Here is a 26,504-nt window from a genome sequence, read left to right on the forward strand (position 1 = left end):
ATGCGCTCTCTTTCCTTTCTTTATCTCTTTTCTCTTCCACTACTTTGTTTATTAATACTGTAACATGAACCACCACTACATCATGAGCCAAAACAAGATTCTTCCATATAGTAAATACCTCAAGAAACAAAAAAGTGTCATTCCCCTATCTAGGAAACCATACTGAGGTTTTTTCCTTAAACATGTAGCTCTGTTTCTCAAATTTGGAAATCCTTTAACGAAGCGGGATTACTCAAAAGGATTGCAATTCATTTTGAATGAAGTTTGATGTTCCTTCTATTATGACCTAGAGTAGGAAGTGGAGTTGCATTGCCATAAAAATTCTAGTTCAACACTGCAACAACCCTCCAAAACATGTTTCCTAAAAAAATGGAAAGAAGAAACTTAATGACTATATTGTTATGGAAACCACGGGAAACCATGATAAGCATTAAACTCGTAACCTTCAAATTTCGTCAGCAAGATTTTGAATGTCAAAAGCACTACTCTTAATTGTGCTCTTAATTATGGTTTTGAATTTAATTTACAATTGGCTATTTTCAAAATATGTAGTAAATGAATTTAAAGACTTTATTATGAGATTGTACATATGAACATTGTATTCTATATTCTGTTGGCACAAATACCCTGGATTATTTGGTGCTTGAAGATTTGATGAAGTTTTGATGAAGGTACTTGAAGCGATTGCCTTGGAACATGTTGGAACCATGCTTACATTGATGAAGATGTGGAGATTTGGTGTTTCACGTGTTGAGCAAGCCTTATGTGAGTGCTCTCTATTTGGATTATTCATCGGGAAAACAAGCTTGAAGATTGTAATTCATCTTGTAGACCATTTTGCATTAATTAGATGTATAAGGTCTTTGTTGTGTCTTTTAATCTGTTGAAATGTTTTTTCAGTAGGTTAAATGATGTCTTTTAATCTGTTGAATGGAATTTTAACAGATTAAAAGGTTTGTTGCAGTAGTCTTAACTGGGACTTATTCAATTAGTTGATTTATTTTATAATCGACTGATTTCACTTAAGTTAACTAAAATCAACCGATTGATTTGAAAATCAACCTGTTGAATTTCGTAACCGTTTGACTATTAAAGTTTTATTTTTTGAAAGAGAGTAGTGAAGACCATTTTTGAGTGTGAAAACTTTCTAGAAACTGTGGAATTCTCTCTCTTTCGTGATCATACAGACTGTAGCTGGTGAAGATTGATGTTGGATCATTCTTGGAGCATTTTGCTTGGTGTTTGAAGCTTGGAGAACGTGGTTATGGTAGGCAAGGTTGTGCTACCACTGAGGTTTGGTCTTTCTCAAGCTTTTAGGTTGTGCTTGGTGGTTTTCCAGGTTTGCAAGAGGTGTCTTGCAATGTTGGTTTGATTTTTGTGTGATTCTAGAGTCATTGTGTGGTGTTGTTGACTAACTGGGTGTAAATATTTTGAAATAGTGCACAGTCAGGCTTGGATTGCCTTGACTAAGCAGATGTAGCTCAGGTTTGAGTGAACCTGTATAAAAATCTTATGCATTGTTGTTTTCTCTAACCCTTCTCTGTTGCATTACACTTTAAAGTTTAAAGAATTGTGATCTAAACAATCTTTTGACATTCTGTGTGATCTTGTGTTATCTGCAACATTGTTCATATTTGTATAACTCATTTGAACATATCTTGACTGATCTTTCATTTTGATCTTTATTTAAATCTCAAATTCGCATTTCTACACTTTTCACAGTTTTTCAGTCGACTATTTTTGTGATTTAATCGGTTGTTTCTATCAATACTGCTTTCTGTATCTGTTTAATGAAATCAATCTGCTAGCTCTATTTTTGATTGATTGAAAGTGTGCAGTCCAGAAGTGTTTACATCCATACTTGGTGGTTAATTTGATTCAATTAAAAATTGTTTTAGGCTTTTAAAAATCACCTTATTTTTTAACTAGCCAATTCAAACCCCCCCCCCTTCTTGGCATTTCAACCATTTCAAAACTTACATATTCAACAATAGAGAGTAAACTCCCTTAATTAACACTTGGGATATATAAGGTAGATTTGATGAATTTGGAAGGTAGGGTGAGAGAGGTTGTGAGTTCAACTCCTCTCACTAAGAAATACGAACAACTAACATTGTTGATTAAAAAAAGAAACACAGAGAAAAGATATACATTGACAAAAAGATAACAATGTTCATCCTTTTCTTTCGCAAATTTGTTTATAAATAAATGACGAGTGTAGCTAATAATCTAATGCTACATTGACTTACAAAAGCAACAAACTACGATATTTAGAGCATTGAAATGAAAGTTTCGCTCGGGTTTCACTAAAAAAATAATGTATGTGGTGATGTTTTTAATATGCCAATTTTAAAAAAATATCGCAATTTATAATATAATATTGCAATTTGATAACTACCATAATTTACATGTATGGTATGACATTTTTAATTGTCATTATTTTAAATGTCACACTATTAATGAAAAATATGACATTTGAAGTGTCATTCTATAATAAAACATTAAAAATACTACCATATTTTAATAAATTATTATTTTGTAATTCCCTCTTTTGTTTTTGAATTAAAGTTATTCCCTCCTAATTTTCATTCTCCCTCTCTTTTTTTAACACTCACTAAGACTATGTCAGACCCACTCCCTTTCGTTCCAAACCCGCTTGTTCACTCCCGTTCGAAACCCACTAGTCCATACCCTTTTACCCACTCTCATTTCAAACCTTCCACGATGTTGCCTTCATAGGCCAAAAACTCATGTTTCCTTTATGATTTGACTCTCAATTGGAATCAAGAAGATCTATTCACAGTTAAACCTTCAAAATCAGTTTGGGCTCATTGAAACTAGCACTGACGGGACAGGTGGTTTTAAGGATGAGCACCTAATGTTGTGTGAAATTGTTGCCGCTTCCGGAGAGACTCTGATAAGCGCTCTACCTCAACCTGCCAGTCATCCCCTTCACCGTCAATCTTGCCCCTACTCAGGTTCACTATCACAATGATGGGTATTGAAGTTCCTTGGAGCCTCCATTCGTTGACCAAACCTTAACCTATGTTGGTGCTATTTTGGGTAATTTAGAATCTCATTCGTAGTTTGGTATGATTGTGGTTTTGGCTGGATGAATGTAATACTATTTTGGGTTGCCTTGTTCTTATATATCCTTTGCATTGTTAATTTTGTGTCCTATATGTGATTGAGCCTGTGTGATTTAGTTTATGTTTCCATGTTTGGTGTGTGTTGTTTTGGCTCCCATTTATGTGATTGTGAGTTGTCCAAATTTTATTATTGTTTCGAATGAATTTTGTGCTCACCTTTGTCTACCAAATTGGGTTCATGGTGGATTCTAATTATTGTTGTAAAGGCGAGTTTGGTCCAATTCGACTAAGGGTTAATGTAACCGGTTCATAGAGGAAGTTTTGAATTAGGAATTTGGAAAATTAGTGAATGTAGCATTGTAAAATTTTATCTTTCTTGGTTTTGAACCTATTTGATTTTGCACAAGTTGATGTTTTATAATGGTCGAGATGTTGAGTTTGGGATGGGGTTTGTCTCAAAACGTGTCAATTGAGGAGCTTATTCTATGCTTTGAGGATTTGAAGAGGCTTATTTTGGATCAAGTGTGAAATTTATTCAATTTAAAACTATTCAATTACTTATATTCTTTATTCATTGTATGGATCTCTTAATTTATTTCAATTTCACTAACTCATATATATTTATATTATTTCTTCATTGTAGGCACTACATGTTGGAAGTGGTGTGCCATCTCCACATGATATACTAGGATCATGTGGTGGAAGCAAAACACCATAGACTTAGGACTTTTAATGTTGTAATTTTTTTAGATGCTTGAATATATTGGTACTCTTAATGTTGTCTTTTTTTTTGTATGCTTGAATTGGTACTTTGGTGTAGTTTTGTCATTTCTATTTTATGGTATTATAATTTTTTATATATTTTAAATTATCATCAAAAATTAATTTTATTGAACTATGAAAGTATAATAAATATTAAAAATAATAAATAATTGAATACTAAAATTATGACACTTGATAATCACATAATTAATCTGAGAATTAATCATAATGGTGACAATTAGAAATATCATAATATAATGATAATAGTGTTAGTTTAAAGCGCCATTTTTTTCCTGTATATTTCTTAGCCAATTAAAATATTATGTCAGTTTTAACTAACATTTTTTTACCTATTTAAATTGACACTATATGTAGTATAAAATGACGATTGTTGCAACGGTTCACCTTTAACTGCCATATTATACTTTGTGATGAAAAGAATTACAACATTTTTGGAAACCATCACTAGAGTGAATAATGGCGGTTAAAAACGACACAAATTACAAAAATAATTGTCGGTATTTACATGTTTTTTTGTAGTGTCTCAAGATGTTTGGTAATTGGTCCAACAAAGTTTTGAACAACCAAAATCCACCACAAGATATAAGACAATTGAAAACAAAGCTTTGAGAGAAAGGTCATAAAAAAAACTTTATAAATGTTGTATCGAGTTGTTGATGAGTCAGGCTTTAGGAAGATTGTTGGTGCATCAACTTCAGAGGAAGCGTGGGGTACTTCGCAAAACATGTACAAGGGTTTCGACCAAGTCAAACAAGCGCATCTTCAAACACAACAAGGTGAGTTCGATGCCATGAAGATGAAGGAGTCAGAGGATTATCTAGCTACATTACTCATGTGCAAACGTTAGCCAATCAAATCAAAGACAATGGAGAAACCCTCACGGACGCATGGGTTATGGAGAAAATTCTTCGATTATTCACTAATGACTTTGAAAATGTTATCTCTTAAGCCATACATAAACAATGAAAGAAGAAATAGAAACAAGAAGTCTTGGAGGAAGCCTTATTAACATAAATGACCATCAAGGAAGACAAGGTGATGTATGCACAACACAACTTAAAAAGAGGATGTAGGCGTAGAGGTTGTAGTTTTGGTAGGAATAGCGGTCGTGTTCATGGAATTAGCAATGAAGAGATAGGACAAATACATCAGCAAAACTGTCGAGGACAAGGTCGTGGAAGAAAAAGAAAATTTAGTCAAGGGAGATGATGGCCTATGAAGGCAACACTTCGTATAGTGACATGGTGTGGTATCTAGACACCAGTGTTAGCAATCACATGTGTGGGTACAAACATCGCTTTCCTAATATACAAGAGATAGAAGATGAACATGTGTCTTTCGGAGATTCAACAAATGTTGTAGTTAGAGGTTGAGGAAAATTAAGATTTTCACAAAAAGGGTGAAAAAAATATTATGTACTGAATATGAAAAGTAATATTCTCAATATGAAATAATTATTGGAAAAAGACATCACTATAAGAATGCCCTGAATTAGCTACCTAAAATTTGAGTCGGTCAAAAAATGGATGTTATTAGTTAGAGAAACTGATTTTAATGCGACACAAATATAACTACAAAAATTAAAGTGGGCTTTTCTAGTCTGACTATAATAGTTTTCAAAATTAAAAATTATTATAACCTAACACGTGTTGCAATAGAGTGTCAAAATCGAAAATGAAATTTCATTTAAATTAAATCATAATATTGAGCGTGGGTTTAAGGGACACATAGTGAGATTAAAATAAAAAACATTAAAAGTTTATGTTTATGTTGCCATGACTTTTCATATCCCATATGATATTTCACTTCTCCCATTTTTTTACATTTCAGAAAAGCTCTATTAGTTATCATGACTTTTCATTTCCCACCCATGTGATATTTATTTTTCCTATTTCTTCTTTGTAGAAAAGCTCTAATAGAAAAAGCATGACCTATTTTCCAAATTTCCTTACTTCCCCTTTTCTCTTCAATCTTCAGAAATACAAATCCCTGAAATACCTCTCATTCCTCCCTCCATCATGTTGTATTCATTGAGGACTCCTCTGTTGTGTTGTCGTGGTGCTATTGTGGCTTCCTTTGTTCGAGTTGTACCTTATCGTGGCGACGATGGTGGAGCTAGAAGGGTGAAATGCTCATAGAGGAGATCAAGTCGGTGTTGGAGAGAGATTGAAAGGCCATCATCTGTTTGAGGCATTTTATCATATAACTGAAGCGCAACATCAACTTTCTCACTCTCCATATTCAAGAATCAAATAACTAAATGTTATAGCGTCATATTTGAAAGGTTCCCTTTTAACCCACACAGAATGGATGCTATAGCGTCAGCTTTTGAACTTTGCATCCATTTTTGGAGGAAGCTAAATCCCCATTTTCTTATAATGTATTCATTGTTTATGAAAAAAAATGGATTTTTGACTTGAAGGAAAAAAATGGATTTTTGACTTGAAGGAACAAAAAGGATCGAGTACATTCAATAATTTCATATATCGTTCCTACGGAGACTAACATGATTTAATATAATGGATTGTTTACTAGTCACGGGTACCAAAAACAAATCATGGTGGATATAAGAAAGTAAATTCAGAAATAAAAATGAAGACTTAATCATAAATTCTTACAATGGAAACAATGAACTTGATTTCAAAAAGTATAAGATAAAAACTTCATCGAGATTGAATTTCATCATTCCATTCAAAGTAAAAATAACAAACAATATATTTCTATTTTGTAACTCACCACGATTTTTTTTTTTCAGACAAGGCTAGACTTGAAAAATAAAAATTTTATGTCAAACAATTTTTACTATTAAGTTTGCATTAATGTCTTATATGTTGATGTTTAAAAATGACCAATGATCACATCCATGGACGTGGACTTTATCAACCTAGCTAGATAGACCTGAATGTAGTATAAAAAACCAAATCCAAACAACCTAACTTGTCCAACCCAACTCTATCTGTCACGACTTGATATCGACACACACAAACCGACTCATGTTAACCCTGACCCATAAAACTTTTGTTGCTATTTTGACCTTGTGAATTATTTCTTTTATGTGAATTTTTCTTTTTTGTCCTAAACCCACTAAATTTGAGTCACCTTTTGATATCCACTTTGATCTTTGTGTTTGAGAAAATATCCTTACCTATAACTAAACCTTTTTTAATTCAACAAATAAAAGTGCATCAATTCTTCTTTTCTTATTGATTTAACTTATCACCCTCGTCAATTTTATCCTATTTTCTTATGCTATCTATAAATATTTGTTGTTAACCTTTAAATATCCAAACATATATTTTTTTTAAAAATAGCTTAAACTTCTCTTTCATATTTTGTACTCCTCTTCCCATGCATATCTCCGTATCTATACCATCTTCTTTTTACATCTTCATCGAAAATCTTTTATTATTTGCCAACAATCCACAATCCTAACCTTGTATTTGGATGGAGCATTTCAACAATGTTTAGAAATTGAAATGCTTTGTATTTGAATTTTTTGTAATTAAATTCCATTCATTTTCTAAATAAATTGTTTGGATAAGGAAATTAAAATATCTGACATTTCAATTTCTTGTTTGAAAAAAAAATTGAATTTATTGTGAGATAAAATTTAATTTTAACAATATTTATTTTATGCTTAATTATGTTTGAGTTCATGATAAATTTGGAAACATGCTCGACAACCCATATGGGTCGTCACGCCCGTTCAGGTCGTTGCGCCCGTCCGGGTCATCGGGCACGTTCGGGTCGTCGGGCACGTTCGAGTCGTCGGGCCCGTCCGGGTCGTCGGGTCCATCCGAGTCGTCGGGCACAGTCGGGTCGTCGGGCCCGTCGGGGTCGTTAGGCACGTTCGGGTCGTCGGGTCTGTCTAGGTCGTCGGGGTCGTTAGGCACGTTCGGGTCGTCGGGTATGTCTGGGTCGTCGTGCCCGTCCGGATCGTCTAGAATCTGAGGTTGAGTGAGAAGAATTTCAAATTCCACCTATTTTGAGAGTATTTGAATTTCTACTAATTTAGCTAATTGAAATCCTTCAAAAAAATGCTTGCATTTGAAATGCTTTCTAATTTCTCTATCCAAACAAAGCATTTCATTACAAAGAAATCTAAATTCTTCAAAAAAATGAATTGCTTCATTAAAATACTCTATCCAAACGGCTTTAAAAAAATGATTTCTTAATAAGAGCGAACAAAGATTAGAAACGGGTCTATCATAAGCATAATTCTTACTATTAGGCCACACGTTCATCTATTGAAGTAACAAAAAACCTATCAATTTTACAGTTTGATATACCATTATACCAAGTATATGTTTTATTTCGGAGGTAGTTTTACCATGTCAACCTTGTATATGAATCGATTTATTTAAACCCTGAATTTCTAACTTCCTATTACCTTGAACTGTTTGTCCCTTTCTTTTCTCTACCTTACGTACGACATTAAAATCACCAACCTTGTATATCGAATTTGCTTTCCAATAAAAAAAAAAACTTTGTAATTATAGATGTGATTAGTGATACAAAATCCTAAAGCAAAAAATAAATTAGGTTAGGACTTGATAACCCAGGTAAAAATAATATTGATCCCACTTAATTTAAATAACCTTTACTGGTAACAAAAAGAAGAAGATGGATAACTTCCTTCAATAAGAAGTTTTGATGATAATGATAACTTATGAAGAAGTATGACGACTTATGAAGAAGTATGACAAATTTAATGATGATGCATGGAAAAATGTTGAAGACTTAAAAGAATGCTTTGAATCAAGAGATTAACTGAAGAATTAAGAGTTTAGTTGATTAAAGTCTTGTAATATGTGTATGTTATTTAAGATAGTTAAATTAGTAGGTCACGAGTCAAAAGAACCCAAACAACAGAACACTGAACGAAAGTCTTAGTTTTACAAAATGTATTGTGATAATCGATTATTACTTATGATAATATCATAAGTATTCTTTTTCATAAATTGTTCTGGAATAATCAATTATTTCAAAGGATAATCGATTATCAGCGCAAAACAATGTTTTTCAGAAACCGCTATGGAATAATCGATTATCACTTATGATAATCGATTATATATGGCAGTTGTGACTTAACTTCTCATATTCTTAACCTAATTTCTAAATATATAGGCTTCTACCAAGAAAGTGGTAGGCTTTCATTTCAAACATACAAAGTTAGAGAAGTTAGAGTACTTAAGAACTCTCTGTGGGAAGGCTTTGAAAAACCTAGTGCGGGTAGAGCGATAACTTTCATCAAGTGGGATCTTGAGTGATTGAGTGTTGCTGCTGTTGGTAGGAAAAGCCAATCATCCTTTGTGTGATTCAAAGGAGGTGTTCATTCCTTGTGTGATTCAAGGAAGGTGTTTTCATCCCTTGTGGATTTCAAGGGAGGTGTCTTCATCTCTTGTGTGATTCAAAAATGTTGTTTTTTAAATCCTAATCTTTCTTATCATTGATTGTAAGTTTGGTTTATTTTAGTGATTTAGTTAATTTCATTTTTGAGAGATTAACAACTAGACGTATGGTCTTTTGATTTGAACCCGTATAAATACTTTGTGTAATTTTCTCTTCACCACTCTCTTTATTTTATTGAGTTTATTAAAATAAATGATAGAATTTTAATTGAACTTTGATATTAAAAAAGAAAAATTTTAAAAACACAATTTTTATTAAGAACCCAATTCACGCTCATCTTGGTTTTTGTCCAAATGCTACGCATTTTCAACATTTACAATATTATGTGATTCATAAATTTATCTGCTAATAATAAAACATAAAACTTGTTTAAGTTTTTTATTTAAGGTTTTTTCGCTTTAAACTAATTGTCAAAATTATAATTCAACAATATATATATATATATATATATATATATATATATATATATATATATATTTTGTTATTCGTTTACTTTGTAAAGTAACGACTTTTTAGAATTAGAAGAAAATTTTATATTCAAAATTAAAATTCATTCAAATCATTTGACTAAATCTGTAAATTTGAATTAATTGTATCAAAAAACGGACTTGAGAACTGGTTTTGAAGGAAATGTGGTGGGATTGTTAAAAAAATGAGGATCTACATTAATTAAATATCTTTTTTCTATATTAGGTTCACGTCTATGATTTTGAAACTTCTACGTTCTTATAATAAAATAAGAGCGACCAATTAACTTCATTAACTATGATTCGAATTTTCTTTCCTTGAACTTTCCATGTTAATGGCGTATCATAGTAGTTACTAATTTAGAGGAAAACCGTGAAATCATTGTATATCACTTTGTCATTAGTCGCTTTAGTTGGCCTACATATATCAATAAACCACCCTCTGCGGACTAAATCAATCATTGAAGTATTCGTTTTTTACGATTTTTTTATTTCTGCTTAAAACCTACCATGAACATTTCTTCAAGGTGAAACGGTCTTTGTCATGGCTCAGTCCACAAATTACATGGTATGATATGGTGCAGTTTGATATATTGGTCTTTCTTTAGAGATCAATAAAAAAATGGTATTCACACCACCTGCTCCAGTGCCTCTATAAATACAGCAATGGGGCAATAGCTATTAATCCAAACAAATTCAAATACACAATATAGGTTTCACCATTTATCACTGATCCAAGAGCCTATAGGAACACTAGAACTTGATCAATCATTCATTGCGTATTAACATAGAATGGCATTGCGTGGATATTTCTTCGTACTTGTCTTTGCTGCTCTTGCAAGCTCAGCTTTCTCAGAATTGTCATCTCATTACTATGACTACTCTTGCCCAAAAGCTTTGAGCTCCATCAAAACTGCAGTGGAGGCGGCGGTGCAGAAAGAACGTCGTATGGGAGCATCTTTGACTCGCCTGCACTTCCATGATTGCTTTGTTAACGTAAGACAATCTATGCTTGTGTCCAGCATGTGCATCCTCCACATAGTGCATGTTTCGAATGAGTCTGATAAATTTTACTTGGTTTCTGAGGGTGATTTCAGGGCTGCGATGGTTCGATTCTTCTAGATTCAACATCCTCCATTGACAGCGAGAAGAATTCAAATGCTAATTTCCAATCAGCTAGAGGGTTTGAAGTGGTGGATGAGATCAAGCAGGCTGTGGACGAAGCATGTGGGAAACCTGTTGTTTCTTGCGCAGACATATTGGCTGTTGCAGCTCGTGACTCTGTCGTTGCGGTGAGTAACAATAGTTCATTATAAACTCATAACAACAACTTTCTTCGCGTAATGTTTACCATCGTTTTGACTTGAATTGGTCTGTTCTGAAAGTTGATTATGCGAATTATGTGCATGCATGATGCAGTTAGGTGGTCCATCATGGGAGGTGGAACTGGGGAGAAGAGACTCCACCACAGCAAGTCGTGCAGCAGCAGATGCAAACATTCCAGCACCATTTTTCAGCCTCTCTCAACTCATCACCAACTTCAGGAACCATGGCCTTGATGAGAAGGACCTTGTTGTTCTTGCTGGAGGCCACTCCATCGGATATGCACAGTGTGCTACCTTTAGGGCTCATATCTACAACGACTCCAACATCGATCCCGACTTTGCCAAAGATCTCAAATACATTTGCCCTACAGCTGGTGCTGATTCCAACCTTTCTCCTCTGGACTCAACTGCTGCTCAATTTGACAAAAACTATTACTCTAATTTGGTCCAAAAGAAAGGGCTTCTTCACTCTGATCAAGAACTCTTCAATGGTGGCTCTACTGATGAGCTTGTCAGAGAGTATAGCTACGATTCTGAAGATTTCTACGAAGATTTCGCAAAGTCGATGATTAAGATGGGAAATATTCAGCCCCTCACAGGGAATCAAGGTGAAATTCGTGTTAACTGCAGGAAAGTAAACCAATGAGTGTGACAGTGTTGCACGAGTGTGATTTATTACTTATATATGAGTGTATGTCTCATTTACGATAAATTGTTTGTTTTCAAATGGATTCTGAAGAGGTACAACTTCTTTGGACACCAGTTCTTTTCGAGATTCTTCATAAATAAAGAGAAAAAGTTATGCACCTCTTACCAAATATATGCGAATGATTACATTGTATAACTGCGGAGATAGAATAACATCAGACAGTTCGATCCATGAATAAAAATAATCCAATTTCATTCAAAACAATTTAAGTAGAAGTGGAGCAAACTCGTTTTTTATGTGTTTACAGTTATTATCAAAATAAATTTGCAATTTTAGATGGAGAACTAATCTGAAAGTTTTGTTTTTTTTTTGTCCGTACTACGCAAATGTTTCAGCTAAATTACGATTGTGGGCAAGTTTTAAAAAAAATTACAGAAATGGTTGTCATTTAAGAAAGCATGCACCCACCAGGCGTTTTTTTCAGTCAAGGAGTCAAACAAGGCAAAACGTATTCAAGGCTAAAATCGTGTGGGGGGCATAACTATGAGGACCTAGAAAATAGTAGTTTAGAATGAGTAAGTGTTTAAAATAATGGAACTCGATTATTTTATTATTAAAAATCTTAAATATAAATAGAAATCTAATAAACGAGTTTCATTAGTTATAAACACTTTATCTCTCTAAGAACGGTTTCTAAAATCCTCTCTGCCTTCTCTCTAAGTTTCTGACTCCTGTAATCATCTGTTCAACGATCAGAGACCGCTAGGGGGATCCCTGCGACACGCCCTACGTTTCTGTCCGATCAATTTCTCAAACAGAGTAAGTTGATTTTCTGCTCTTTTCTCTGTTTTTGTCTAAATCTCATTGCATGCGGATCATTCTAGACCGCATGTACCTTCTGTGTTCTCCTTATGTTTTTCCACTGATTAGTGGTTCTATTGATGCACTCTGATCATGTTCTTGTTGTTCTTAGGGAGAATTGGGGACTCTGTCGGGTTGTGAGGTGTATTTGGACTCTCTGTGAACTATCTGTATAGTATCTCAGGTAAGGGAAGCTAATATTTATCATGTCTCACAAATCTATTAGAAATGTTATTACATGATTATTCTATAATTGACTGATGTGTTTGATATGTGGACTGGGTTGTGATGTTTGAAAATGATAAATACTTAGGTTTTATCTGATGTTTGAGAATAACTGTATGCTATAGGTGCAATTGGATGCAATTTGTGTGATTATGTTGATAGAATTAATGTGTGATACTCAAATGGTCTCTGTAGAGGTTTTGGGGTTGTATGGATTGGTTGAATAGGTATAATTTTGCTTAAATCAACTTCTGTAGAATTGTGTAGATTTGCTTACTCGCTGGGCAAGCATCCTCGCTGGGCCAATAAGTTGATCTGCATAATTATGCAGAACATTGATCTGCAGAATTATGCAGATTCGCAGACTCGTTGGGCGAGTAATACTCGCTGGGCGAATTTTCAAGTTAGGAAATTCCAGTCCTGGACCAGTGGCTGGGCGAGTGGTACTAGCTGGGCGAGCATAGGCCAGTGGCTGGGCGAGTGGTACTAGCTCGGCGAATTTCCAGGGGGAAATTCCATACCTGTACCAGTGGCTGGGCTAGTCCTACTAGCTGGGCGAGCATCAGCCAGTGGCTGGGCGAGTGATACTAGTTGGGCGAGTAAGTACGAAATTGAAACTTGCATTCTTGAGTGATTTGAATGATATTTTTGTAGTTATGGAAGCTTTTTAATTATTATGAATGATGAGTATATGATATGAGATTGTCTATATGATACTGAGTTGAGATTGGTTGATGCTAACCTAAGGAGGATTAGCAATGATTGTGGTAGTGTATGCATTGAGGTAGGGATTGTCTTGGCAGTTATCCTGACGCTCTAATAACCATTCAAATTCTCAAGTAGAGAGGAATGAGGTATGTGGTGAGAGGAGCAGGAGGTCCTAGCCTAGGGGTTTTTCCTTGACCATAGGTGTTAACGGACTAACCTTGTATGTGGTAGAGTTTTACTCTGTATCTGTCGCTCTGCAGAGCATGAGATGCCACTACAAGTGCACAACTGCCTGGATCCAACTTCAATGCATGAATCCAGATTAAGTGGGTCTTAGATTATTAATTTGTGTGAAACTAATTGATTATTTGTGCTTTTGTATGTTATTAACTATAAAATTGATTTAAGTTCTCTTTTTAAATCATTAGCTTACCCTTCTTTTGTCTCTTTTCTTTTTGGTGTTTGTTATTTCTTGCCATGGTCACTTGATTGGTGTGAGCAGTTGAAGAGCTTGCAGCTAGCCCCGTGCAGGGAAGAGGAAGAAATGCTGCACAGTAGAGTTCTATGGAAATTCTAGTGTTTTTAGTTTAGACTTGTGTTTTCTCTTTTGAAAACTTTAGTGCAAGTTGTGTATATAAATTGTATAGCAGTTTATCTAGTTTTTGTGGGATGATTGTAACATACTGTTTATATTTTGGGTTCTATGCTTTGAACTATCAGATATGCAATGTTTTATTTGATGGTTTAGACTGTTAAATGGGATGTTACAATAACGATTTCTTATGTAATCGATTATACCTTTCTCTATAATCGAACTGGTAATTTTGTTTTTCTAAAAAAATGTATTTAGATAATTTAAGCTATAATTACAAAATTTGTAAAATTGATTTAGATGAAATTAGTAATAGTTAATTTCCATAATATATTGTAAAATACAAATGTTGAGTAAGTGAAAGTAAAAGCAAAAATTAGAATTGGTGACTAAGTCATACAATTATTTAACATCAAAACAATGAAATTGAATTAAATAAAGAGAATATAAATTAAGGATGAAGTTGTAAATAAAGTGCAACGTAACAAATTATAGGGTCTACGATGAAAACAAGAAATTAAAAGCTGGAAATAAACATGAACATAATCTACATCTAAAATGGTGGGAAGTGGTGGTGCACGTGAGTCATATCTTCCTCAAGTCGACCAACCTATGCATCTATATCGCAGAAACGAGTACCCACAAAAGCGTAGAGGGCGCGTATCTCATGCATAATATCATTGAGCATTACAGAGGAAGATCCTGAATAGGCTAAGGTTATGGGGACGGTCTCCCCTCATAATGAATAGGCTGATGAGCAATGTCATGCTAATGCATCCATTCATCATTTTGGTTTTTGACAAAACCAAATGAATGAATGACTTCAGTACCAATTTGGAAATTTCTTATATTGTGCTTCTCATAAGGTTCATCTTCAACATGAATTTCAAATTGATCAAATATGTTAGTAATCAAGTGTGGATATGGCAAAGGGGCATTGTCCCTTAAGGCCCGTTTCATGTGGTTCCTAATAAGATGAGCCCAATTGATCTTCCTTCCGATCAAGAGAGCCCACATCAATATGATGTCTTCCTTAGTGGTCTGTGCTAGATTACTACAATGGGACAATACACAATGACAAATAAGATTATGCCATATACATGATTCTACTTTCATTTGCCCTGCAAGTATTCTACCGCATATATCTACATTGTCACAATATATCATTCTTTTAGCATCATGACTTGAATAATCAAGTTTCCATTCATCGACCATACTCACCTCAAAGCATACACCCTGACTCTCCAAATTAGTCATAATAAAAAAAAGTTTGAATCGATTTGAATTGGTACTTTTTTCACTGCACTATGTATAATTCCATTATCAGTGATGCGCAAATTAGAATAAAAGACATAGACTAATTTCGGATAATAAACATCACCAGTAGTAAGTAATGGCTGGAAACTCAAATTGTTCAACAGATCACAAAACTTAAAGTTCTCAACATCAAAAAACCCAACATCAAGGTATCTTGGTTAAATGATATCTCGGTTGCAAAATTTGGAGGAATACCTTTCGTAGTGTGCATTTGATGAAAATAGAATTTTGGATGAGGAGGGGGAATGGTTTCACCGTTGTGGTTGGCGGTGGCATCGCGACGAAGAGCACTAGTAGAAGTCTTGCATCTTCTTGATGATTCAGCTATTTTTTTCAAAGATTTAATCGATGTGATATGTAGAGAATGGAAAATTATGAAGTTTGGAACGAACGAGAATTTGGTGAAGAATTAAGGAAGAATCGTCCAAGTGGAGCTGTAGAACGGTGGCCAAAAGAGAGGGACGAGGGTTCCTGTAAGACCCGTAGAAATTAATTAATTAAATAATTAATTAAGTAATAAATGTGGGTGGTGGGAAGCTTTGAAGTCATTAAATGTTAATAGGTGTGATGTGGAAAAGTATTAGCTCAAGTGGTTGAGAGTACTTAATTTTGTCAAGTCCTATGTATGACATTTGGTGTTATTTAATTGTTTTTGTTTGTTTGTGTTGGCATAATTGCGAACCGCGAGTGATATATAATTATAGAATTATAATGGTTATTCCAAAATGTGAATTTGGCATAGTGGTTGTGATTTGGCCTTATGGGTGAATGGTCCTGGGTTCAAACCTTGAGGGACATAAAGTTGACTTTACTTTTGTTTAAACTAAGGTTGACTTGAATGTGAAAGTGCAGCGGGAACTCCAGCAGAAGGGGCCCTAAAAGGGGGGGGGGGCTGAAAAACCATACTAACATTGAATAGGAATTTAAAATCATAATTAAGCCCATTTTCGGGAGTTTTTGGTTTTGCTTTTGGAGAGGAGCACGAATTGAGAGTGGGAGAGGAGAGTTTGGGTGTGCAAAGGGCTGAAGCAAAAGGGTGGGGAATAAGGAACCTTCTTCTTCCCAATTTCATTGCAGAATTACAGGTTAGGGGAGTTGTCCTTCGATTTTGTGAATTTTATGATGGTGTATGGTTTTGTGTCAGTATTATCTAAATTGGAATCTGTTCCTGCAGAGAACAAATAAGAAGTCAGGCACAAGAGTCACCTTACCATGTAGTCCGCTATCTCCTCAGTTGGCCTCTTCCCATTCGATACATGTCGGCTTGAACCCAGGAGGGGTTACCTGCAGAAGAATCTCCGAAGCTCAAGTAAGTCAAAGCTCTCAGGGAGTCAAATCAGCAATTAATGAATGCGTACCTTAAATGATGGGGTCCACGTGTATTTATAGAACATTAATGACGTTTGATTATTGCATGGGCTGGGTTTTGACTTGGGCCCTGGCTTGGGCCATGAGTGGGCCTGGGCCCCAAAACAGGCCCTGAGGGCCTATTGAAGGTGGGGCATCGATTGTTAGTTAACTATCTAGGCAGGTAGTCGGTCTTGACCGGCTACTTGCCTAGATGCCTTGTGCTGGTGGTGGCTGGGTACTAGATGCTAAGCGGTTTTGATGTGTATATTGTTTACTTGGTTAAGTTTGGCTAGGTATGGTACACCAGTCCCCCAGCCTTGTCCGATATGGGTTGTCGGTCAAGGATTACATGTGTTGGCGAATTAGCAAGTCCGGCTAGGTGTGATACACCAGTCCCCCAGCCTTTAAGTGTGGTGAACAGTGTTAAGGCTTGGGATTTGCAGGTGTCAGAAGGTAGGTGCAATGGCGTCAGGTGGTCACATCGTTAACTTTTGGCGCCGCCGTTTTATGTGTCATATCCTTCATGATGGTGTCGATTGGTATGGGGTTTTATTTTGGCGGGAAAAGTTTTAGACGTTTGGGATCGTGGGCTATAAATATGGGTTTGAAAACAGCGGAGAGTTTACTTGGTTCATTTGCGAGAGTTTCGAGTTCAGAGATCTTGTGCGCATCATATTGTCCGACTAGTTTCCAAATTCAACCGACATCTTTCCGAAAAAACGAAAACAGGTATGTCTAGTAGCGATAGCACATCGTTATCTGCGTCTAGTAGTAGTCAAAGTACTGAGTCGGATAGGAGTAGGGATGAACGGCTTCGCGGAGAGGGTATGAGTGCTGGAGTTGGCACTAGCGGGATGCCAATGGAGGTAGTGAGGGAAGTCCGAGAAGATCCTCCTAAAGAGCTGGAGGAGAGTAACTGGCCGGCCAAGGGCGGTTATGCGTGGGTCGCATCTGATGTTCGTGACCAGTCATCACTGTTTAGGTGGTCTCGCCTGCTGAACTCTTGGCTAAATTGTACACCCGTCATGTCTAGAGGGGTCAGTGGAGATATTGTTTCGTTGGAAAGGGTGAGCGCCATAGACCGGGTATGCCACGGGTAAGAAGGGGCTACCGAGAAGTTCTTTTATATGTACATGTGCCATTTTTCTCAGCTTCATATACGACTACCTTTTGACGACTTCACTATGGGCGTGCTGCGGGCTTTGAATGTGGCGCCTACTCAGCTACACCCCAATAGTTGGGCTTACTTACAGGCCTTCCGCATTCTGTGCGAGTCGTTGTACTTGGAGCCTTCACCTTATGCGTTCTTGTATTTTTATGATACTAGACCCCGGAGGCCGGCTACTTGGCTGTCATTGATCAGTCGCCCTAGCATTAGCAGGTTGGATGCATTCTCCCAATCTTTCAAGCACTTCAAAGACGGGTACTTCAAGGTTGTAGTGAAGGAGGGAGGCGAGCCGTATTTTCTGAATGCGGATGGGAGTACAAAGTTCCCTTTTAGTTGGACCAATAATCCTTCGCGTTACAAGGACATGGGAGTGGAGGAGTTGTCGTCTGGAGACAAGGAGGTGGTGGGGATGTTGTTAAGATTTGTGGATAAGTTGCCCACTAAGGGCTTAGTTAGGGTTTATAATTCGGTGCATCCGATAATAGATATTGAAGGTATCTGTTTATTACTTAAGCTGTGTTAATGATGCTAAGTTGTTTTGATCCGAGTTGTGATATGTTATTGCAGGGCATATGGCTCAATCTGGTAAGAAGAACTTGGCGCTCTTTCAAGCACTGAGGAAGGAGATGGCCGCCAAGGCCAAAGAGGCTGGGAAAGCTGGTGTTCCCAATCTGCAGGAATCCGTGGTTGAAGTACATGTACATGGCGGCACGAAGAGGAAGGCTGAGCTTCCGCCTCGACCTGGGAAGGGTAAGGATGTAAAGAAAATAAGGGCAGCTATCCTCGGGTCAGGTGATGGGGCGAGATCGGCCAGCAGGGAGAAGTTGCCGGAGGCCGGGCTGATTGAGTTGCCGGAGATATCCGTGAGGAAGGACATCTCAATCAACCTGCCAGATACTGTTGTGAACTCTATCGATAACATGGAGGTTGATCATATCGTGAGAACTATGGTTGAGTTTGGGAGCAAGGCATTAGTCTTGGGTCGACGTGTGGGGTCCCTTTACAGAAGGGAAGTGAAGGAGGTGGGGGAGTTGCAGGGTAAGGTGGACAAGCTTGCAGAGGAGAAGGCGGCGTTGGAGAAGGAGAAGGAAGGGTGGGAAGCTGAGAGGAAGAGGTTGGTGTCGTGGAAAGTTCGTTGTTTGGATTCCGAGGAGAAGTTGAATAAGCGTATAGGGGAGCTGGAAGAAGACTATGAGGACCTGAAGGACAAGTATGACGGGGCTGTCGGTGAGTTGGATGACTTGAAGAACAGCGTTATCCAGGAGCATATAAATGGTTTTGAGAAGGGGTTGCGGCAGGCGGCCTTCTTCTATAAGGATGTGGATGCCCTGGATTCAAGGTTCGATGTGGATAAAGATGTGGTTGGCGGAAAGTTGGTAGGAGATGATGAAGAGGGTGGGGAAGAGGTTGGGAATGAGGCGGCCGAGGCAGAGAAGGATGTGGATGCAACCGTGGAGGGTGATGACAACAAAACAGCGTAGGATGTAGTTTTTATGATGCTCTATTTCGCAATGAATCCTAAGTCTGTAATAACTCGTACAATATTTTAACTTGTTTTTAATGTGATGCATCTTGTGGATATATATGTTTTGTGGTTGTTGAGGATAGCCTATGTGATAGGAACGTGTTTGTTGGTTAATGATGTTATGTATGTGATATGTTATGTTATATGCGTATTTGCCTAGGGGAGCATCGTTGGCGTTTGTATGTTAACCACGAGTAAAGGGTGTTCGACCCAGGCCGCTTACTTGTGGTAAGGGTGGGGAACTTAAACGAAGTAAACACGAGTAAAGGGTGTTCGACCCAGGCCGCTTACTTGTGGTAAGGGTGGGGAACTTAAACGAAGTAAACACGAGTAAAGGGTGTTCGACCCAGGCCGCTTACTTGTGGTAAGGGTGGGGAACTTAAACGAAGTAAACACGAGTAAAGGGTGTTCGACCCAGGCCGCTTACTTGTGGTAAGGGTGGGGAACTTAAACGAAGTAAACACGAGTAAAGGGTGTTCGACCCAGGCCGCTTACTTGTGGTAAGGGTGGGGAACTTAAACGAAGTAAACACGAGTAAAGGGTGTTCGACCCAGGCCGCTTACTTGTGGTAAGGGTGGGGAACTTAAACGAAGTAAACACGAGTAAAGTAATATAGAGTCATAAAGTAGGGAACCACTCATTTTATTTATTCAAATGGGGGTGCCTCGTTAAAACCTCCTTGGCCAAAACCCTCCTTAGGGAAAAAAGACCAAGTGAGGAAAAAGAGTACACCCGTGGTTAAGTATGGATCCGCTTGTGGTGTATGTTCAACTGAAATAGAACTTGAGATGGGATACATTCCATGTGTTGGGGATTTCTTCCCCAGATAGTTGTTCTAGGCGATAAGCCCCACCTCCTGTGTCTTCTCGTATGCGGTATGGGCCGTCCCAATTGGCGGAGAACTTGCCATCCTTCTTTCTAGCACTGCTGGCCATTCTCCATACTAGGTCTCCTATGACAAACGATCGCGGGTGTAGGTTTGCGTTATATTTCCTGGCAGCTCGTTGTTTGGCGGCGAGATTGCGTATTTGGGCTTTTTCTCTGAGTTCGGGAAGGAGGTTGAGATGTAAGGCCATGTTTTGGTGGTTGTGAGCTGGGTCGTACAGTTCTCGGCGCAGGGATGGTTCGCCAATTTCTACTGGTATCATGGCGTCTGCGCCGTAGACCAGGCTGAAGGGGGATTCATTTGTTGACGACTGCGGGGTGCATCTGTAGGCCCATAGTACTTCGATTAACTCTTCTGGCCATCGGCCTTTAGCGGTATCCAATCTTTTACGCAGTTCCACGAGGATAACTTTGTTTGCCGCTTCCGCCTGCCCATTGGTCTGTGGGTGTTCTACAGAACTTGTGATATGTTTGATGCCCAAGCCGGTGTAGAATTTTGCTAACTCCTTGTCAATGAATTGTCGGCCGTTATCTGTTATGATGGTATGCGGTATACCATATCTGCATATGATGTCCTTCCACACAAACTGCTGGACTTGTTGGGCCGTGATAGTGGTCAATGGCTTGGCTTCAATCCACTTGGTGAAGTAGTCGACGGCTACGATTAGGAACTTAACTTGTCCCTTGCCGGGTGTGAAGGGGCCTAGGATGTCCATTCCCCATTTAGCGAATGGCCAGGGGGACAATATGTGGTGTAGCTGTTCTTGTTTTTGATGTATAAGGTTGCCGTGCTTCTGACACGGTTTGCACTTTTTGACGTAGTCTTGGCAGTCCGCCTCTATTGTAGGCCAGAAATACCCGGCTTTGAGAATTCTTGTAGCCATGGTGCGCGCGCCTGAATGATAACCGCAGATTCCTTCGTGTAGTTCCTTAATGACGTATTGGGCTTGTTCTGGTGTGACACATTTAAGTAGGGGCTGGCCGTATCCGCGTTTGTAGAGGTCGTCGCCTACCATAGTGTACCTGGCGGCCTTGGCCAACCAAGTTTTGTCCGCGTCAGCCGGGGGTGGGTGGAGGTAGACATTGTTAGCGAAGGGTCCGGGTTGTAGGGTGAGGGTCATACATTGAAGTATCATTTCCTGGTTAAGGTGTGGTGTTCGAAGGGCTGCTTTACTGAAGCGATCGATGAATGTTCTGAGTGGTTCATTGGGCTCCTGTCTGATGCCCAGTAAGGACATGGTGGTGGTTTGGTGTGGGCGGCTGCCGGCGAAATGGGTAGAGAACATGTGGGAAAGGGTGTCAAAGTTATCAATGGAGTAGGGTGGGAGGGTGGTGAACCATTCTAGGGCGGGGCCTTTTAGTGTTGTGGGGAAAGCTTTGCAGAAGACTGCGTCTTGGGATGTATACAAAGCAACGTGTGTGATGTAAACTTTCAGGTGTTCATCGGGGTCGGTTTCGCCAGTGTAGCGATCGAGGTTGAATGGTTCCCATTGGGCTGGGAGAGGGGTGTTAGCGATAAAATCTGTGAACGGGTGGCGGCGTCTGGGCTGGTGAGGGGGGAGAATGTGGGGTGGGGGTGGGTGGTTGATCATGGTAGGGAAGGTGGAGGTGATGTTATGAGGAGGGATGTGGGTTGTGGCAAGATACGGGGGGTTGTAGGGTGGGATGTATGCGGTGTGGAGAGTATTGGGTATGTTGTGGGGAACGTGGGTTGTTGAGGGTGCTGTAAGTCCTGGGTGACCGGGTGGGAAGTGTTGGGGGTGTGTGGTGGTGAGGGGGGTTTGTTGGGTGGAGGTGAAGGTGTGGGGGATGGGGTTGTATTCACTTTCTTCCTCTGTAGGTTGGAAAGCCGGAGACTTCACAGCTTCAGAGGTCTCTTTGGCTTTTCCCTTCAGGTTGGCATCTGCCTCGATCCTCCTCCTGAGGCGGGAATTCTCTTGCTTGAGCGCTTCCATCTCTTCAGCGTTGCGCTTCTTCAGGTCTGCGAGTTCCTGTTGCATCTTCACCTGGCCGTCTAAGATGGCGGCCAAGTCAGGGGTGATGCCGGGAGGTCCAGAGGGACCAGCGTCCACTTGCTTGCTAGCTCCAGCTTTGCTGCGGGTAGAAACCATCTTCAGAGAAAAGCGGGTACTAAGGGTGTTCGTCTCGTGCCCCACGGTGGGCGCCAATTGTTCCTGCAGAGAACAAATAAGAAGTCAGGCACAAGAGTCACCTTACCATGTAGTCCGCTATCTCCTCAGTTGGCCTCTTCCCATTCGATACATGTCGGCTTGAACCCAGGAGGGGTTACCTGCAGAAGAATCTCCGAAGCTCAAGTAAGTCAAAGCTCTCAGGGAGTCAAATCAGCAATTAATGAATGCGTACCTTAAATGATGGGGTCCACGTGTATTTATAGAACATTAATGACATTTGATTATTGCATGGGCTGGGTTTTGACTTGGGCCCTGGCTTGGGCCATGAGTGGGCCTGGGTGTATCACACCTAGCCGGACTTGCTAATTCGCCAACACATGTAATCCTTGACCGACAACCCATATCGGACAAGGCTGGGGGACTGGTGTACCGTACCTAGCCAAACTTAACCAAGTAAACAATATACACATCAAAACCGCTTAGCATCTAGTACCCAGCCACCACCAGCACAAGGCATCTAGGCAAGTAGCCGGTCAAGACCGACTACCTGCCTAGATAGTTAACTAACAATCGATGCCCCACCTTCAATAGGCCCTCAGGGCCTGTTTTGGGGCCCAGGCCCACTCATGGCCCAAGCCAGGGCCCAAGTCAAAACCCAGCCCATGCAATAATCAAACGTCATTAATGTTCTATAAATACACGTGGACCCCATCATTTAAGGTACGCATTCATTAATTGCTGATTTGACTCCCTGAGAGCTTTGACTTACTTGAGCTTCGGAGATTCTTCTGCAGGTAACCCCTCCTGGGTTCAAGCCGACATGTATCGAATGGGAAGAGGCCAACTGAGGAGATAGCGGACTACATGGTAAGGTGACTCTAGTGCCTGACTTCTTATTTGTTCTCTGCAGGAACAGAATCTGTATTGGATGAATTCTGGATTATGTGCACTGCGTTTAAGAACTGGTTTGGTTGTGGTTGTTTGCAAAACCCATTTATGCATTATATGTTTTTGGGAAGGAGGGTTTTGGTATGGAATGGTTGTGAACGTTTAAATCTTGTGTCTTAGTAGTCTAATTTGGATAGAGAGCGTGATTTCGAGATTTTATTGCCATTACATTGTGCTGATAATGATTGATTGGTATTTTGGTATTGGTTTTGGTGTTTTGGGTGCGTGGAAAGAGACCAATTCTGCTAGTTTCGTCCAAGCGAGTCCATCTCGCTTAAGCGAGAGTTGCAGAACTTCGTTTTTGTCTTTGATTCGCACAAGATGGATGTCATGGATTTGGCCATCTGAATCCTTGAACCTCTCATTGCAAAAGGTGTAATGTGCATTTTGAGACACATTGAGTTCATGCAGTTGATGCAGCACCATCCTCGCATACTGTGAGTACACACGACCTCTGTCCTTTGGAGGATTATAGGGGATAATTTCCATTGGTCCAACAGTGGGCTTTTCCTCTTGATTTGCTCTACTTGGGTCAGCTTCATAATCATGTGCACCACCAACTACAATACCACTAGTTGTCCACACATTTCCCATCTTGGTAAAGTCCATCTTGTGCAAATTTTTATTAGAGGTTTGGTTCAAAAGTCCAGTTCACTCATCCAGCTCATCTTCTACATCAATACCAAAGTATTCTATGAATTTGGACACCAAATCCACATAGGACAACCTGAAATCTATGAGCCTCTTGGCCTTGAACGTGTGATAAAGAAGCACAAAGATCCAATCTACTTTCACATTGTGTTTGATGCAATTCATGAGTATCAAATCTCTCTCATTCAATGTAGAATGGTTGCTCCCACGTGGAACTATGATTTTTGTGATAATCATAACAAGAAGCCTTTGATCCACCTTGAGACCACCAACACGGAAATGTTTGATCTCAATAGTAGGGTTCCTTAAGCATCGGCCAAAATATTAGACTTTCTTGAACTCTTGCACAACACCAGTTTCATTTTTCCTCACTTAAACACTTTTTGCCTTAAGTCCAGCTACATCCTTCCAAGCCTTCTTGGATATCTCCATGTGGAATCCTTTGACACTAAATAGTAGCACATCATTATTGAATTGCAAGTTGGTGAAAAACACCTTCACTAAGTCAGGATAGATTTTCCTTAAAAGTTCAAGGAAGGTTTTCAACATTTGATGTTTGAGTTGTTGGAGTAGACTCTCAAATCCTTCTGCTCTCATCCATGAATATCTCAGCACCTTAGGAATGCTGATTTGCTTCCTAGTCATCTCAATGAGGAACACTTGGATTTTGTCCTCATATCCTTCGAACCAAGCCTCAATTCTCTCATGGTGTTTTTGATTTGGAGACCTTGGAATAGGAGGAGTGGAGTGTTCTTCATCAGATTGAACAATACGTTATTGACAATGAGGCATGATGATTGTGGGTGTGCTATTTCTAAGAGATGTATGATGCAAATGCAAGTTTTCAAGTGCAGTATTTATAATTGAACAGGTTGAATTTCAAAAATAGTCGATTAAATGGTGCAGATATATTTTTATTAATTCATTTTAGGTCTAAAGCCAGGTTAATGCAGTTGATTGCAGTATCTCAAGAATTCATGATGTTTCTAATGAGATTTTATGAATGAATAAATCAGTTCAGATTATGTAAGATACATGCACATTGGAATTACATACCACACATGCTTTTTGGTCAAACAAATCAGAAAAAGCAATTCATGGCTCATGCAATAGTTGTTGGGGGCAAATAGTACTTGACACAAGATGCTCTCTTTGACTTAGTCAGCTTTAGAATTTAATTCATTCAAAAATTTGTAGTTTTAGTAAAATCAACACATTGATATTATAATTCAGTCGACTAAAATTCAACAGTTCATAAAACTCTGCACACATAATCTGGTTAAGTGAAATCAACATATTGATTTCGGAAATCAATCCATTAAAAATCGTGAAATTGAGCTTTATATTCCCAGATATAGTTTTAATGAAATCAACACATAGAATTGTGAAAACAACAAATTAAAATTCATGATAGATTAGATTTTTTGCATACAGTGGCAACTTAATTGAAATCAACACATTGATTTATAGAATCAACAAACTGAAAAATTTAGCAGATCAAAATTTTTGCAAACAGAGGCAGATTTAAGTGAAATAAACACACTAAAATGAAAAATCAATAGGCTAAATATGATAGTTTTCAGTTTATGCACACATTAGCTTATTTTAATGAAATCAATGCATGAATTCATAAGATTAACATGCTAAAAACACATCAGACCATATTCTTCATGTCTAATATGCATAATTCAGTTCTTAGCTTGTTAAACCTATCTCTAGCTAATAGTTTTGTGAACAAATCAGCCAATTAATTTTTCGTTTTAACAAATTGAAATTCACAATCTTCCTTTTGAACATGATCTCAAATGAAATGATGTATAATCTCTATAGGTGTGTTTTAGAATGTTGTATTGGATTCTTGGTTAAGTTGATGGCACTAGTATTATTACAATACAAGGGTACGTTATTTAGCTTTACACCATAGTCCAAGAGTTGATGCTTCAACCATATGACTTGTGCACATCCATGTCCAGCTACTATATATTCAGCTTCAACAGTGAAGAGTGCCACACATGCTTGCTTTTTGTTATTCCATGAGATTAGACTTGAGCCAAGTAGGTGGCAAGTGCCACTTGTGCTTTTCCTATCCAATTTGCACCCTGCATAGTCAAAATCCGAGAAACCACTAAGAGTAACGTTAGAATCACATGGATACCATAAACCAACATTAGTTTTTCCTTTCAGATACTTTAAAATTCTTTTTTGCAACTTTTAAGTGCGACTCCTTTGGATTTTCTTGGATCCTTGTACACAAGCACACAACAAACGTGATAAATGCCTATTTGCTATAAGATAGAGCAAAGACCCAATCAACCCTTTATATTTAGTTAAATCCACTGGTTGGCTAACCTCATCTGCATCCATAAGACAATTTGTAGCAATTGGAGTGGCAGCTTCCTTGCAATCCTCCATTTTGA

General features: G+C 38.3%; 1 protein-coding gene and 1 long non-coding RNA gene across 2 annotated transcripts; both read left to right on the forward strand.

Moving 5' to 3' along the window:
* Positions 1–10,426: 10,426 nt before the first annotated feature.
* Positions 10,427–11,908, forward strand: LOC114167320 (cationic peroxidase 1-like). Its single transcript, XM_028052379.2, has 3 exons — positions 10,427–10,747; positions 10,849–11,043; positions 11,171–11,908. The coding sequence occupies exons 1-3, from the start codon at positions 10,544–10,546 to the stop codon at positions 11,720–11,722; spliced, it is 951 nt and encodes a 316-aa protein (XP_027908180.2). The 5' UTR covers positions 10,427–10,543; the 3' UTR covers positions 11,723–11,908.
* A 377-nt stretch (positions 11,909–12,285) lies between these two features.
* Positions 12,286–14,178, forward strand: LOC146883212 (uncharacterized). Its single transcript, XR_014985107.1, has 3 exons — positions 12,286–12,544; positions 12,699–12,770; positions 14,022–14,178. It is a non-coding gene; the product is annotated as an uncharacterized LOC146883212 (long non-coding RNA).
* The last annotated feature ends 12,326 nt before the right edge of the window (positions 14,179–26,504 follow it).

The sequence above is a fragment of the Vigna unguiculata genome, chromosome 10, assembly GCF_037176805.1.
Source record: "Vigna unguiculata cultivar grain cowpea cultivar isolate G323 ecotype 2 chromosome 10, ASM3717680v1, whole genome shotgun sequence".
NCBI classification, from domain to species: Eukaryota; Viridiplantae; Streptophyta; class Magnoliopsida; order Fabales; family Fabaceae; genus Vigna; species Vigna unguiculata.